Consider the following 13,898-nt stretch of genomic DNA (forward strand, 5'->3'; position numbering starts at 1 on the left):
CTTCCAGAAAGAATTGGCTTCAGTTCCTGAAGTCCAGAAGTTTGTCAAGGGAGTATTGCATATACAACCCCCTTTTGTGCCTCCAGTGGCACTGTGGGATCTCAACGTAGTTCTGGGATTCCTCAAATCACATTGGTTTAAAACCAGTCAAATCTGTGGATTTGAAGCATCTCACATGAAAAGTGACCATGCTCTTGGCCCTGGCCTGGACCAGGCAAGTGTCAAATTGGTGGTTTTTTCTCAAAAAAGCCCATATCTGTTTGTCCATTCGGACAGGGCAGAGCTGCGGACTCGTCCCCAGTTCTCTCCCTAAGGTGGTGTCAGTGTTTCACCTGAACCAGCTTATTGTGGTGCCTTGCACCTACTAGGGACTTGGAGGACTCCAAGTTGCTAGATGTTGTCAGGGCCCTGAAAATATGTTCCAGGACGGCTGGAGTCAGGAAAACTGACTTGCTGTTATCCTGTATGCACCCAACAAACTGGGTGCTCTTGCTTCTAAGCAGACTATTGCTAGTTGGATGTGTAATACAATTCAGCTTGCACATTCTGTGGCAGGCCTGCCACAGCCAAAATATGTAAATGCCCATTCCACAAGGAAGGTGGGCTCATCTTGGGCGGCTGCCCGAGGGGTCTCGGCTTTACAACTTTGCCGAGCAGCTACTTGGTCAGGGGCAAACACGTTTGCTAAATTCTACAAATTTGATACCCTGGCTAAGGAGGACCTGGAGTTCTCTCATTCGGTGCTGCAGAGTCATCCGCACTCTCCCGCCCGTTTGGGAGCTTTGGTATAATCCCCATGGTCCTTTCAGGAACCCCAGCATCCACTAGGACGATAGAGAAAATAAGAATTTACTTACCGATAATTCTATTTCTCGGAGTCCGTAGTGGATGCTGGGCGCCCATCCCAAGTGCGGATTATCTGCAATACTTGTACATAGTTACAAAAATCGGGTTATTATTGTTGTGAGCCATCTTTTCAGAGGCTCCGCTGTTATCATACTGTTAACTGGGTTTAGATCACAAGTTGTACGGTGTGATTGGTGTGGCTGGTATGAGTCTTACCCGGGATTCAAAATTCCTCCCTTATTGTGTACGCTCGTCCGGGCACAGTACCTAACTGGCTTGGAGGAGGGTCATAGGGGGAGGAGCCAGTGCACACCACCTGATCGGAAAGCTTTACTTTTGTGCCCTGTCTCCTGCGGAGCCGCTATTCCCCATGGTCCTTTCAGGAACCCCAGCATCCACTACGGACTCCGAGAAATAGAATTATCGGTAAGTAAATTCTTATTTTCCATTGATAATTTTTGTGTGATTTTGTTGTCAGCACATTCAACTATGTAAAGAACAAAGTATTTAATAAGAATATTTAATTAATTCAGATCTAGGATGTGTTTTAGTGTTCCCTTTATTTTTTTGAGCAGTGTATATTAAGTGCAGCACATACTATCTTGAGACGTGAGATTCGACCGGCGTGCCCGTGCATCGCGTCGAAAGGTACCTAAAATGTGCATACAATCCTTCGATTTCTCTCACAGATGCGGTCGAAATCAAAGGTTAGCACCTTTAGATTTAGACTTATGTGCAAAAGCAGACCGTATTTATCCTGCACGGAAACAATATAAGCCACCCAAATCTAAATCTCTCTGCACATGTTATATCTGCCCCACCTGCAGTGCAACATAGTTTTGCCCAGTTGTGTGCTTTTTTTGCTTTGCTTACAAACCTGAATCAGGCCCAAAGTATAGAATCTTTACAAGTGCCAAACTCCACATTGCTCCTATGCCGTGGTTCCAGGCTCTCAGTGGATGCAGAGAAAAGTATAAAAATATTGTTTTGCCTTAATGCTCCTGTTTGTGTCTAATGTCATCTTGCAGGTGAGGAGCCATTTTCTTATGGCTACGGTGGTACAGCGAAGAAATCTACCAACTGCAAGTTTGAGACTTATGGAGAGGTCTACGGAGAGAACAGCGTCATCGGGTGTTATATCGTAAGTTGACTTTTCTGGCACATGTCAAGTATCTGGGTTATTTTATTTCACTGATTCCCGCAATTACTCCTAATGTCTAAAGTAGCATCAATTACCAGGCGTTGAGGTTGTGTCTTTCTTACTAGCATGTAGTTTGTTTAAAAGTATTTACATTTGCATTGTGTGTGTGTGTGTGTGTGTGTGTGTGTGTGTGTGTGTAAGAGGGGGGGAGATATACAAAGTGTCTATCGTGCAAATAGTAGTCGGGATAGTTTTGATGAAATGTCATACGTGGGTGATTAATAAGTGCTATTTTAAATGCAGTTTCCACGTATACGATTGCAAGCTGTGTCCCATTGTTTGTTTAATCCTCTACAGGATTTTGACTCTCGACCAGATATTGAGATATCGTTCTCCAAGGATGGTCGTTATTTGGGCACAGCCTTCCGTATAAGCAGGAGTTCTGTGGGCAACAAGGCTTTCTTCCCTCACATTTTGGTGAAGAACTGCTGTGTCGAATTTAATTTCGGGCAAACAGTTGAGCCTTTCTGCACTATTCCTCCCGGATACACATTCATACAGCACGTTCCCCCCTTTGAAAAAGTACGAGGAACAGAGCCCCCTAAAAACAAAGGAGAATGTGAGGTGAGTGGAGAAATTGGAGCATATAGATTACTTTTGATACTAATACTATGGGGGAGATTTATCAAAGCTTGGAGAGATAAAGTACCATGCAATCTGCTCTGTTCAGTTTACAGGCTGTATTTGAAAAATGACAAATAGGAGCTGATTGGTTTATGTCCAAACTTTGATAAGTCTCCCCCTTTATATTATACTGTATGAAAAGCCTTATGTGTTATTCCCCAGATTCTGATGATGGTGGGCCTGCCTGGGGCTGGTAAGACCACCTGGGCGATTAAGCACTCGTTGGCCAATCCTGAAAAGAAATACAACATGCTTGGCACTAATGCCATTATGGAGAAGATGAAGGTAAGATGGCATTGTATTGAAAGTTGGTAAGATATCAAATGACAGAGAATGATTGACATGGAGCCATTGTGACCATAAGCTCTCCTGCAGGTTATGGGACTTAGGCGGCAGCGTAACTATGCCGGTCGCTGGGATGTCCTCATTCAGCAAGCCACAAAGTGTTTAAATCAGCTCATCCAGATAGCTTCCCGCAGGAAACGGAACTACATCTTGGATCAGGTAAGTAGGGGGACAGGATAGCGCAGACTACGCCAAATGCTCAGCACAGCCACTCAGTCTCTCTCCTGTTGTCTCTTCTCAGACAAACGTCTATGCCACAGCTCAGCGCAGGAAGATGCGACCGTTTGAAGGATTTCAGCGCAAGGCTGTTATAATCTGCCCCACAGATGAAGATCTACTGGACCGTATTGTGAAACGCACAGACGAGGAAGGAAAGGATGTTCCTGACCATGCTGTGCTAGAAATGAAAGGTAAATTATCTATCCTACTTCTTCCTAACCTGTTCCTTTTTAGAGCCTATCTGATCAGGTTACTGGTTTGCATATTATAGGGACATTGCTTAAACAGGACCTTAAATCATTATCCTAACACACATACTGCAAACTCCCTTTCAATGGTTGGCTTCACTATTAGATTAGTATTCCCTGTAACCTGACCGTTTTCGTCTGAGGACACTCCGCCAAACCTACGAGTTTTACTACAGGTGCAAATAGGAACCTGTAATCCAAGCAGAGTTGAAGTTTTTGTGCTTGTCAAAAATGAGCAGCAATACAAACACCCCAGAAAGATGTACAATTGCCACCCCAATTGTCCGCTTATCTTGCGTCGGTTATCTTGCACTCTGGCATTGGTTGACTTGAGTCCAATCTTGATCCTAGTGATGGGTATAGAGGTGGTGAGTGCTATAAGGCAGGTAGCTTAACTTTATTACAGGTACTATTTAGTACTGGTGAGCCTGCCTGGGAAATGCAGGCAATGTCCCTTCAGCCAGTGTAATAATGTCCCTGGTATTCATGTTTGGCCATGCCTTCACTAATTCCAGAGCCCCTAAAAATCTCCTGGTGGCCCTGTTTGGTATCACTGGAGCAGATGTATTAAGCCTGGAGAAGTGATAAAGCAGTGATAATGCCCCAGCCAATTGGCTCCAATATGTAAATTGACAGGAGCTGACTGGCTGGTGTGTTATCACCTTGCACTTATCACTGCTTTATCACTTCTCCAGGCTTAATACATCTGCCCCTTTATCTTGAAGTTAAGGAGTCTCTCAATTGTTGAACATTATCTTTTCAGATCAATATGGTTACGGTCTCTCCTAACCTTTGTCTACTCTCGCGTTGTCGGATGCCTGTTAACAGCCTATTAACTATGTATCTAGACTAATGGGAACATGCTACAAACCACGAGGGGTCCTGCACCTTTCCTACAGTATTTGTGTTGTAGTTATTGATGACTGCACTGTATATTGGGCCTAATTCTGACCTGATCGGCTCTGCATGCGTACAGATCGTAATGTACAGGCGCGAGGCCAAACGGGGGGAAAAAAAATCCTGCGTTCTTATCGCTAGGCGAATGCAGGTTAATTGACAGGAAGCGGGCGTTTGGTGGTAACTGGCCGTTTTTTTGGGAGTGTCAGGAAAAACACAAGCTTTCTCAAGCGTTTTCAGGGTGGGTGTGTGACGTCGGCTCTGGCCCCGATCAGCCTGTTTGTATCGCAGTGTAGGAGTAAGCCCTGGGCTACGCACAGACTGGAAAAAGAATGAGATGGTGAGTGAGTTGTGAACGGATTTGCAGCTGGACGGTGTTTGCAAAGCTTTTCGCACGGCGTGCGCAGACTTGCACTGGGGGGTTATTCACTTTGTCTGGGCGGCGACTATCTGATCGCAAACCTCTACAAATTCGCAGAGGAGCAATCAGGTCTGAATTAGGCCTATTGATGGCTATTTTTAGTTTTGAATTTCAGCCTAGCTAAGTCATAAAGATCTTATGTCTGTGTCACCAATCCTCATTCGACCAATGGTGAATAAAAATAAATCTGTGCTCTGTCGTGGAAATCTGTAAAATACAGCATGTTAAATATCCCCGACTCGCTAGTACCGTTCATTTCTTGGTCATGTTGGAATGAGGCTTTGCTGTGTTCTCTCACCAGGAAGGGCAATATTAAAATTTCTTGTTCGACCACTAGGGGACACAGGAGGAATTATGCTGGGTATAGACTGTAAGGGAGCAAGCAGGCACCAAAGTGTTACAATTTTTATACCCAGCATGCCTCTCTCCCTGGGCAGGAGCGGGTATTAATTTGGGGGGGGGGGGTTAGGGCTCAGCCACCAGTTACTCCAGTTTTAGTTAGAAATGTTCTCTTTTGAACGGCGGTACAGGTGTCCACTGGACACCCATACTGCCGTTCCAACACACGGCAGCACCAGTGACTGGGTCATAACTTCCACCGCAGGGGGATTTCCTACAAGACGGCGCACACCTTCGAGTTGGCCCCACATCTGGACGCCGGGGCTATAATTGACTGATACTCTGCTTGCAGTAGCCCCGGCAATTCTCCCCGCTTGTGGGAGACAGTTGGGGCAGGTGCAGTGGAGGCACTGGGCACTGTGCGTCTCCACTAGACCACCAGGGCATGTGCCACTGCAGGGTACCTGGGGTTGATAGCGCCTAAGGGGAAGGTGAGCTTAGCATGTAGCCGCTTCCCTGATGCTGAGGGTTGTATGAAGCCTAGGCTAACTGCATGCCTCAGGTAAACTCCTTCTCCCAGAACACTGGGCAGCAATTTTAAGCACATTGCTGCTCCAGCGTTTCACAGAGAAGGAGGCTCGGCTCCATCTCCTCTCTCTACCTTGCTCCTAGTAGCCTGGTCCTTTGCTAAACTCCTGCCTGCTTTCCCCAGCTGGACACTTGAGTAGTAATGCCCACTTTTTTTCTGCATGTAGGTGTGCTTGTGGTCCTAATTGCCACTCACTTTATAGGAACAGCCTGTGGTTGGTGCCTTGTTAAATATCGATAGTGTATATCACTCATTGATATTTTTTTGTAGCTGCCCCACTTGATATAGAGGGGGTCAGCTTGACTCTCTTGCACTCCATCCTTTATTCACGCTCAGCTTGTGCCTGTGTGTGAGGTTTATATTTGTGAACATGCCTCCCAAAGACAGAGCTGACAAGGAGGACACTGCACCAGTGCCTTGTACTTGCAGAGTCTGTCAACATTCTTTCTCCCAGTATCTTGACGAGGGCCTGTGTGTCCGTTGCTTCACGGCTCCAGGGCGGGAGACTCCTTCAGCTCAGCTCCCTTTAAAAACCAGCTTGGACTTCCACGTTGACACAGGTAATGTCACATTTGGTAAACCGCCGGTCTTCTCCGCCTGCTTTACTTGCTGCGGCCCCTTGCGCACCCGTAGTCAGTGCAGGGCTAGCGCAGTCTTACACTGTTGAGCCGCCATGGATGTAGTCCTTTGCGCAGTCATTGCAGGGCTTAGTGGATATAGCAACTTTTGTGCAGTGGCTCCTGAATAGAGGTCTGGTGTCTTTGCGCAGGCCGGTGACACAGGAGAATTCCACTCCCTTGTCAGAGGAGGACTGAGCCAGAATCCCTTTCGGACCAGGAGTCGGCCACTTAAGACGTGGAGTCCTCTTCGGTCCCTGAAGATTCCATGCCCCTGACTGATGTAGAAGCTCTGGTCAGGGCAGTTAAAGCAGTACTTCAGATTGAAGATACCGACCCATCTTCTCGAGACAAGGCTCTGCTATCTAAGCATCAAAAGAAAGAGTTAACTCGCGCATCGACTTCACTGGCGGACCTTCTGGAGGTAGCTTGGTCTTAGCTGACTAAACATTGGCAGATATCCAAACGCATGGCTTCCATTTACCCTCTACCACCTAAGGAAAGGGCCAAGTGGAAATATCCCCCTCCAGTGGATGTGCACGTGGCATGCTTAGTTAGGTTCTTGGCCCTCCCTGTCCCAGATGCCTCTTCTCTCAACGATCCCACGGATAGAAAGCTGGAGAAATTCCTCAAATCAGCTTACACTCATGCAGGAGCCATCACTTATTCTTCTCTGGCATCGGCCTGGGTAGCTAAGACTATTGAATATTGGATGGAGAAGCTGGAGCGTGGACTGACAGAAGACCCAAGTAGGAGAGAGTTGCGTGCGCATGTCTTGAATATCCAAAAAGGCGTGTACCTACTTTGGCAAGGCGGCCGTGAACACTGGAGTTTCAGCTTCCACGATTGCGGCTGGATGGACCCTTTGGCTACGTTCCTGGCGTGTGGATGCCAACTCCAAGAATTCTCTTGAGACACTCCTTTATGCAGGGGGTATGCTGTTTGGCCAGGAACTGGACAAGATAGTCTCTACAATGGCGGTGTTGAAGACTGCTTTCTTGCCTTCCATCTCGAGCCAAGACTACTTTTTGCTCCTTTTGTCCACAAAGGCAGAGACAAAGGTCAGGTGTCCTCTAGATATCCTCCGTCCAGGGGCTGTAAGCAGCCCTGGGCTACCAGACGTCAAGCGGCCCGAGAAACCCACAGTGGGATGGGACAGGCCTCCTGTGGGACCCCAGGGTGGGAGGCAGACTACTTCTGTCTTTGTTCCGAGATGGATAGACCCCACGACTGATGCATGGGTCAGAGGTGTCATCTCTCGGGGATACGCACTGACATTTCAGAGACATCCTCTTCGGAGGTTCTTTTACACAGGACTTCAGCAGGATACAACAAAAGCAGACACTCTTTAACAGTCAGTGCAGTCTCTTGTAGCCTCCACCGTCATCATCCCGGTCTCCCAAGCTCATCGGGGCCAAGATTTTCTATGCCACTCACTTCCTGGATGGCTCCTACCAACCTTTTCTCAATCTCAAGAAACTGAAGTATCTTCCAATATCTTGGCACTGGAACCGGGGGACTTCATGGAATCGCTGGACATTGAGGATGCATACCTACACATCCCCATCCGACCCGATCAACAGCGCTTCATATGCTTTGCCAGTCAGGAAGATCACTTCCAGGTTTGGGCGTTACCGTTCGGTTTGTCTACAGCTCCTCGTGTGTTTTACCAAGATTATGGCAATACTGGCGGCGCACTTGCGTCGCAGGGAGTCCGGATATTGCCCTATTTGGACGGACTACTCCGGACATGTTGCAGAACCTTATTAAAATCACTGTCAATCTTTTACAGTCTCATGGCTGGAGGATAAATTGGTGAAAATCATCACTGACGCCTTCACAGGAAATGCGGCACTTGGGGTTTTTCCTTGGATTCTTGGCTTCAACGTGCCTTCCTTCATCAGGACAAGGTTTTGGCCTTGCAGTCCAGGATCAAGTCCTTTCTGCATCATGGCAAGGTCTACATCCATGCGTGTATGAAGATTCTGGGGTCAATGATAGCCACATTCGACATGGTGGAGTACACTCCGTTTCACTCCTGTCCCCTCAATAGGTTCTCGAACAGTGGCACGTGTCCTACGTGCACATCAAGGCACAGACCATTATCCTCTCCTGGGAGGTTAGACACGCCCTCATGTGGTGGCTCCTACAATCCAACCTGACAGAGTGCCTGGCCATTCTGCAACCTGGATTGGATAACCACCGACACCATCCTGTGAGGGTCGGGAGCAGTCTGCGATCTTCAGTCTTTCCAGGGCCGCTGAATTGCTCAGGAGGGCCAACTCCTCATCAGTGTACTGGAACTCAGAGCAATCTTCCGAGCTCTCTCTTTGTGGCTCAGCACCTCCTCTGGGGTTGCCCAGTCAAAGTGCAGTCTGATAACTCGATGGCTGTCACTTACATAAATTGTCAAGGAGACGGCCGCGATGAGAGGTGGCGCAAATCTTCCATTGGGCAGAGGGTGATCTGCCAGCCCTGTCTGCAGTCTTCATTCCTGCGGTTCTCAACTGGGAGGCCAACTTCCTCAGCCGCCAGGACATTCACTCCAGCGAGTGGGCTTTACATCCGGAGGTATTTCAGATGCTAGTATGATGGTGGGGTATTCCAGACATCGACATGATAGCGTTTCGACACAACCACCAGGTACCAAGATATGGCTTACGGACAAGAGACACCGAGGCCTTTCTAGTGGACACGTTAACAGCTCCATGATTGTTCCCTCTGGTGTAAGTCCTCCTGCCAATCCAGATGCTCCTGTGACTCATCGGCAAGTTTAAGCGGGAAGGAAGAACCATGATTTGGTAGCTCCAGATTTGCCACATCGAGGGTGGTACGCAGATCTTAAGGGTCTCTCCATTGACACTCCACTGCTACCTCTGAGACAGGACCTTCTCTCTCAAGGCCCATGCCTTCATCTGTAAACTGGACCATCTAGCTTTCACGGGGTTGGCTATTGACGCATCCGTCCTGAGGGAGAAGGGTTTCTCAACAGGGTAATTTGGTCCATGCTCTGAGCCAGAAAGCCTTCCTCGGCCAGGATTTCCTACAGAATGTGAAAGACCTGCTTTGCCTGGTGCTCGGCCAGAGGGTTCAACCCGCATGCCTTCTGTCTGTCAGCTTTTCTCCAGGTGGGTCTGGATCTAGGCTTTCGACTTTCTTTGTTGAAGGTCCAGGTCTCTACCCTGTCTATCTTCCAGCGTCAGCAGGCAGTCTTGCCGGACAATCTAACTTTCTTGCAGGAGTGCTGCATGTTCAGCCACCTGTTGCTCCGTGGGGCCTCTCACTGGTTTTCTGGGCTCTCCTATAAACCCATCTTGAACTTCTGGACACAGTGGATCTCCGCTGGCTTACGTGGAAGACAATTCTTCCTGTTGGCCGTCTCCTCAGCCCGACAGTACGGTCCTTCGCACTCATTTAAACTACCCACCCAATGTGGTTTCCAGGTTTCATTTAAATCAGGAGATAGTTGTCTTAGCTTTTGCAGACTGTTCCTCTGAGGCGACTTCTGGATGTTGTCCGGGCTCTCCGCATTTACGTGTACAGGACGAGGAAGGTTCGTAAGTCTGATTCCTTGTTTGTCCTTATATGGCTCACAGACTGGGCTGGCCAGCTTCAAAACAGACCTTGGCCAGGTGGCTCCGTTTGACAGTTTGCCAGGCCTATTTGGCGGCAAGGCTTCCTATCCCTGTGGAGGTCCCAGCTCACTCCACTTGTTCAGTGGAAGCTTGCCGTGGAGTCTCTGCAGGACAACTTTGCAGGCCGGCCACCTCCCCAGACGTTCATCAGATTTTACGCCTTTTACACTTTTGAGTCGGATAATGCAGCGTTTTGGCGTAGTGCCTGAGCGCAGTACAGGAGCGGCCCACTCCTTGAGGGGTTAGCTTTAGGATGTTCCAGTGTAATTCCTCCTGTGGACTATGGACTCCAAGAAAAGGATTTAACCAGGTAAGACCATAAATCCCATTATATGGCACCTACATTCTACGCTTTTGAGAGTATTTATATCATTTGTATCTGTACCAGTATCATTGGACCCTACAGTATAAATTTCTGACCACACACACACACACACACACACACACACACACACACACTCACACTATTGTTAATTCTGTATTTGTGTAGCACTAGGATTTTGGAGATATTGAATTAAAGCCAGGCAAACATGGGTGAACATACTGTACAAATTGGGAGGGCCAGTGGTCACGTTCTGACCACGTCCTTAAGTTCATGCTTCCCAGATGGAAATAAAACGGAGTCTTCCTTGTGTCAGACTGGGAATGTTACCACTATATAATGAGGATTAGCAGCTGGCATGTTTCTTTTGTACTCACTGATCACTGCCTGTGGACTCTTCTGCTTTCAGCTTCGGAAGTGGCTATCCATCTTTAACTTACTGTGAGCGTTCTTATTGCTGTGTAAAATTTCCCAGTGAATTTATTGTAATCACCCCATTCCTTTATTCCATATTGTTAGTCAATTATATCATGTTTGGCTTCTGTCTCTCCTTTCAGCGAATTTTAGCCTTCCAGAAGCAGGAGAGTTCTTGGAAGAGGTGATCTACATTGAGCTGCAGAAGGAGGAGGCACAGCTTCTGGTCCGCCAGTACAACGATGAAGGAAAGAAATTAGGGCCACCCCCTGACAAGAAATTCAGAGGCCGTGGTGGGGGACCCCCTGGTGGAGACAGAGGCAGAGGCGATGGGGGGCGTGGAGATAATCAGCGATTTGACAGCCGCGGCCCTTCTGGTGGTAATAGAGGAGGGTTTCCAGGTAGAGGTGGAAACTCAGGAAGTGGATTCCGAGGTGGCAGCGGTAAGCAGTCATTTTTTCTTTCACTGTTCTTCCTTTTTCTTTTTTAAAACTGTTTAATGTACACAATTACATATAATGTATTTTGCCCCTTTTGATTTTGCAGGATTTAACAGAGGGAACAATTCTCAGAGTCGGTGGTCTGGGGGCTCACAGGATAATGGCTCAGAACATCGAGGTGGCTATGGCCAGAACAGTCAGCAGCTCAGTTACAACACAGCAGGCAGCCAAGGCAGTGGTTATGGTGGTGGTACACACTCCTCAAATCCCCCTCATGATGCCTCCAGCAGCTATAGCCAAGGGCAGGTACGGAAACCCATGTCTACCACGTGTGTTTTCTTCACTACCTTACAGTGTAACAAGCTCTTCACTCATCGTCTCCATTTGTTTTTCAGCAGTCAAGCTTTGGGCAAGGTGGCTACAGCAGTGGAGGAGGCTATGGCCAGGGTGGCGGAAGCAGTGGAGGATACGGCCAGGGTGGCGGAAGCAGTGGAGGTTACGGCCAGGGTGGCGGAAGCAGTGGAAGTTACGGCCAGGGTGGCGGAAGCAGTGGAGGTTACAGCCAGGGTGGTGGAAGCAGTGGAGGTTACAGCCAGGGTGTCGGAAGCAGCGGAGGTTACGGCCAGGGCGGTGGAAGCGTTGGTGGTTATGGACAAGGAGGTGGAAGTGCTGGATACGGCCAGAGTGGTGGAAGTAGTGGTGGATACGGCCAGGGCGGTGGAAGCAGTGGTGGCTATGGCCAAGGCAGTGGAAGCGGTGGTGGTTACAGCAGCCAGAGCTACAGCACCAACAATCAAAGCTATAGTGGTGCGCAAAGCTACAGCCAACCGCCACCTCCAAACGCCTCCTCTTCGCAGTCCTCGTACAACCAGGGTGGCTACAGTCAGCAGTCGGTAAGTATCATTCATCCCAGACACTTCCTTCTATATCTGTTGATATCTGGAACTGTTCCTTAAACGCATAGGCCAGCAATCTTGGTATTATTTACTCTTAACACATGAAATAAATTATTTGGTAGCTATAAGTTGCAGTACGTGGTCTGTTAACAGATTGAAAATGGGTAAAGTTCTTGCCTATTTTTCATAGACCTTTTACTCAAATCTGGAACCAAGATATGATCTTGGTTGTGTTTGAACTTTGCTTCTTGCAGAGATACAGTGGGCATCTAAGCACAGCTAATAAGACTGAACAGGAAATATAAACTTGGTACTTTATATTTATAGTTCTGATTGAGAAATGATCACAAATATTTAAATTGTTAGTGATCAAATTATTTTTTTCGTGCATTATGTTTCTGAAGGTCCATAAAGGGAAAGTCTGCACTGCAAATTATATACTTACTTTTCACATGACTAAACAGGCTCTAATGTTTTTCTGAAATCCTCAATCTTCTGAAATCCATTCTTCACGGTCTAAACCTAGAGGAGAATGGGATGCTAGTTGTAGCTGCATGTACTCCACAGACTTTACATATGTATTCAGTTTCATGTATTGCAGTCTCCTTTTTTTTTTTTTTTTTTTTTTGTGCACCTGTGACTTTTTTATTTTTTATCTCCTAGTATGGAAATCAGCAGTGGAACCAGGGTCCTGGCCAGGCCCAAAGTCCAACTCCTGGTCAGTCACAAGGTCAAGGGCAGTGGAGTTATGGAGGTGGAGGCGGCAGCAGCAGCAGCGGTGGTGGTGGTTATGATCAGCCTGCTCGATACGGCTCTTATGGCGGAGCACCGTGAGATTCTGTAGGAAAGTGACGTTTGTTTTGGTTTCACACCAGGACCGATTTGAGATCCTCAACCACATTGGATTAAACTTCCTACTTTTCTGATCAACCGTAAACACGAATGGACTCCTATGTTTGGGTCTGTTATGGGATAATAGTTTGCTGGCACCAAGACAAGTACATATATATATCATTTTACTGTGTCTCAAGAAGAATACATAAAGTGAATGTTACTCCTTTTAGCTAGTAATTGTCCTTTTTGGAAGTTGTCTCTGGAAAAACAAACCCCCATTCTCCAGCGTGCATTCCATGCTATGTAACTGTGCAGCAGACTTGACTGCACTTTTCAGTTTTTAAATTTTTTGTTTGTTCCTTTTTATTCCCCTTACTACTTGTACTTACTTCAGTGTAGCAGTACCTGCTCATGCCTGCATGGATTCCTAATGAAATGTCTGTACCATAGGCTTTAACTTGCTTTTTTGCCATGTTACAAAAAAAAACAAAAAAAAAAATGACTTTATTTTATTGTAGAAGATTAATGTTTTACTGTTTTTTGCTGTTTAAAAAAAAAAAAAAAATTATTGAAGTTTTCATTTCATTATCCAGAGGGTAACATTACAACCTGCCACATTTTCTGTTTCATTGCACATGTCTGTGATGGAAGACCATTTGTTTTTGTTTTTTATTCTAATTTGGATCGGTGTGAATATTGAATTTTAAGGGAAAAATTTTTATTGTCTGCTTGTGTTTTTTTGGGGAGGGTTGTTGGTAAATACTGCTCAGTGTTCAACAACACAAGGGGCTGTATTTACATAGAGCTGAAAATTTAAAGCCGCACAAACATTGTGTAAAACCCAGCATGCGTTACACTGAATAGGGCCAATTCAGTTGTTTTGGCGTCTATAAAAATCCAATCTAAACTGGACTTTTTAGACTCCCAAACAAATGTCACAATTCATTTGTGTTTAGGCGGCCAAGCACATTGCGTATGTCACGCCCAAACAGACCGGGCTTAGCCCCCGAA

At 46.9% G+C, this 13,898-nt stretch overlaps 1 protein-coding gene across 2 annotated transcripts in view; it reads left to right on the top strand.

The window, feature by feature from the left end:
• HNRNPUL1 (heterogeneous nuclear ribonucleoprotein U like 1) overlaps positions 1-13,604 on the top strand; it is a 94,844-nt gene extending 81,240 nt beyond the window's left edge. The window contains exons 7-15 of one of the 2 annotated variants that reach the window (XM_063937831.1): positions 1,875-1,987; positions 2,345-2,611; positions 2,834-2,956; positions 3,047-3,175; positions 3,258-3,426; positions 10,861-11,160; positions 11,264-11,463; positions 11,556-12,050; positions 12,717-13,604. In XM_063937831.1, the coding sequence (XP_063793901.1) occupies positions 1,875-1,987; positions 2,345-2,611; positions 2,834-2,956; positions 3,047-3,175; positions 3,258-3,426; positions 10,861-11,160; positions 11,264-11,463; positions 11,556-12,050; positions 12,717-12,887 (1,967 nt within the window). In that variant the 3' untranslated portion in view covers positions 12,888-13,604. Of the gene's footprint in view, positions 1-1,874; positions 1,988-2,344; positions 2,612-2,833; positions 2,957-3,046; positions 3,176-3,257; positions 3,427-10,860; positions 11,161-11,263; positions 11,464-11,552; positions 12,051-12,716 lie in introns of both variants that reach the window. The other variant, XM_063937830.1, reaches the window with a different exon arrangement.
• Positions 13,605-13,898: the final 294 nt, after the last annotated feature.

This window comes from Pseudophryne corroboree, chromosome 8, assembly GCF_028390025.1.
Source record: "Pseudophryne corroboree isolate aPseCor3 chromosome 8, aPseCor3.hap2, whole genome shotgun sequence".
Lineage (NCBI taxonomy): Eukaryota > Metazoa > Chordata > Amphibia > Anura > Myobatrachidae > Pseudophryne > Pseudophryne corroboree.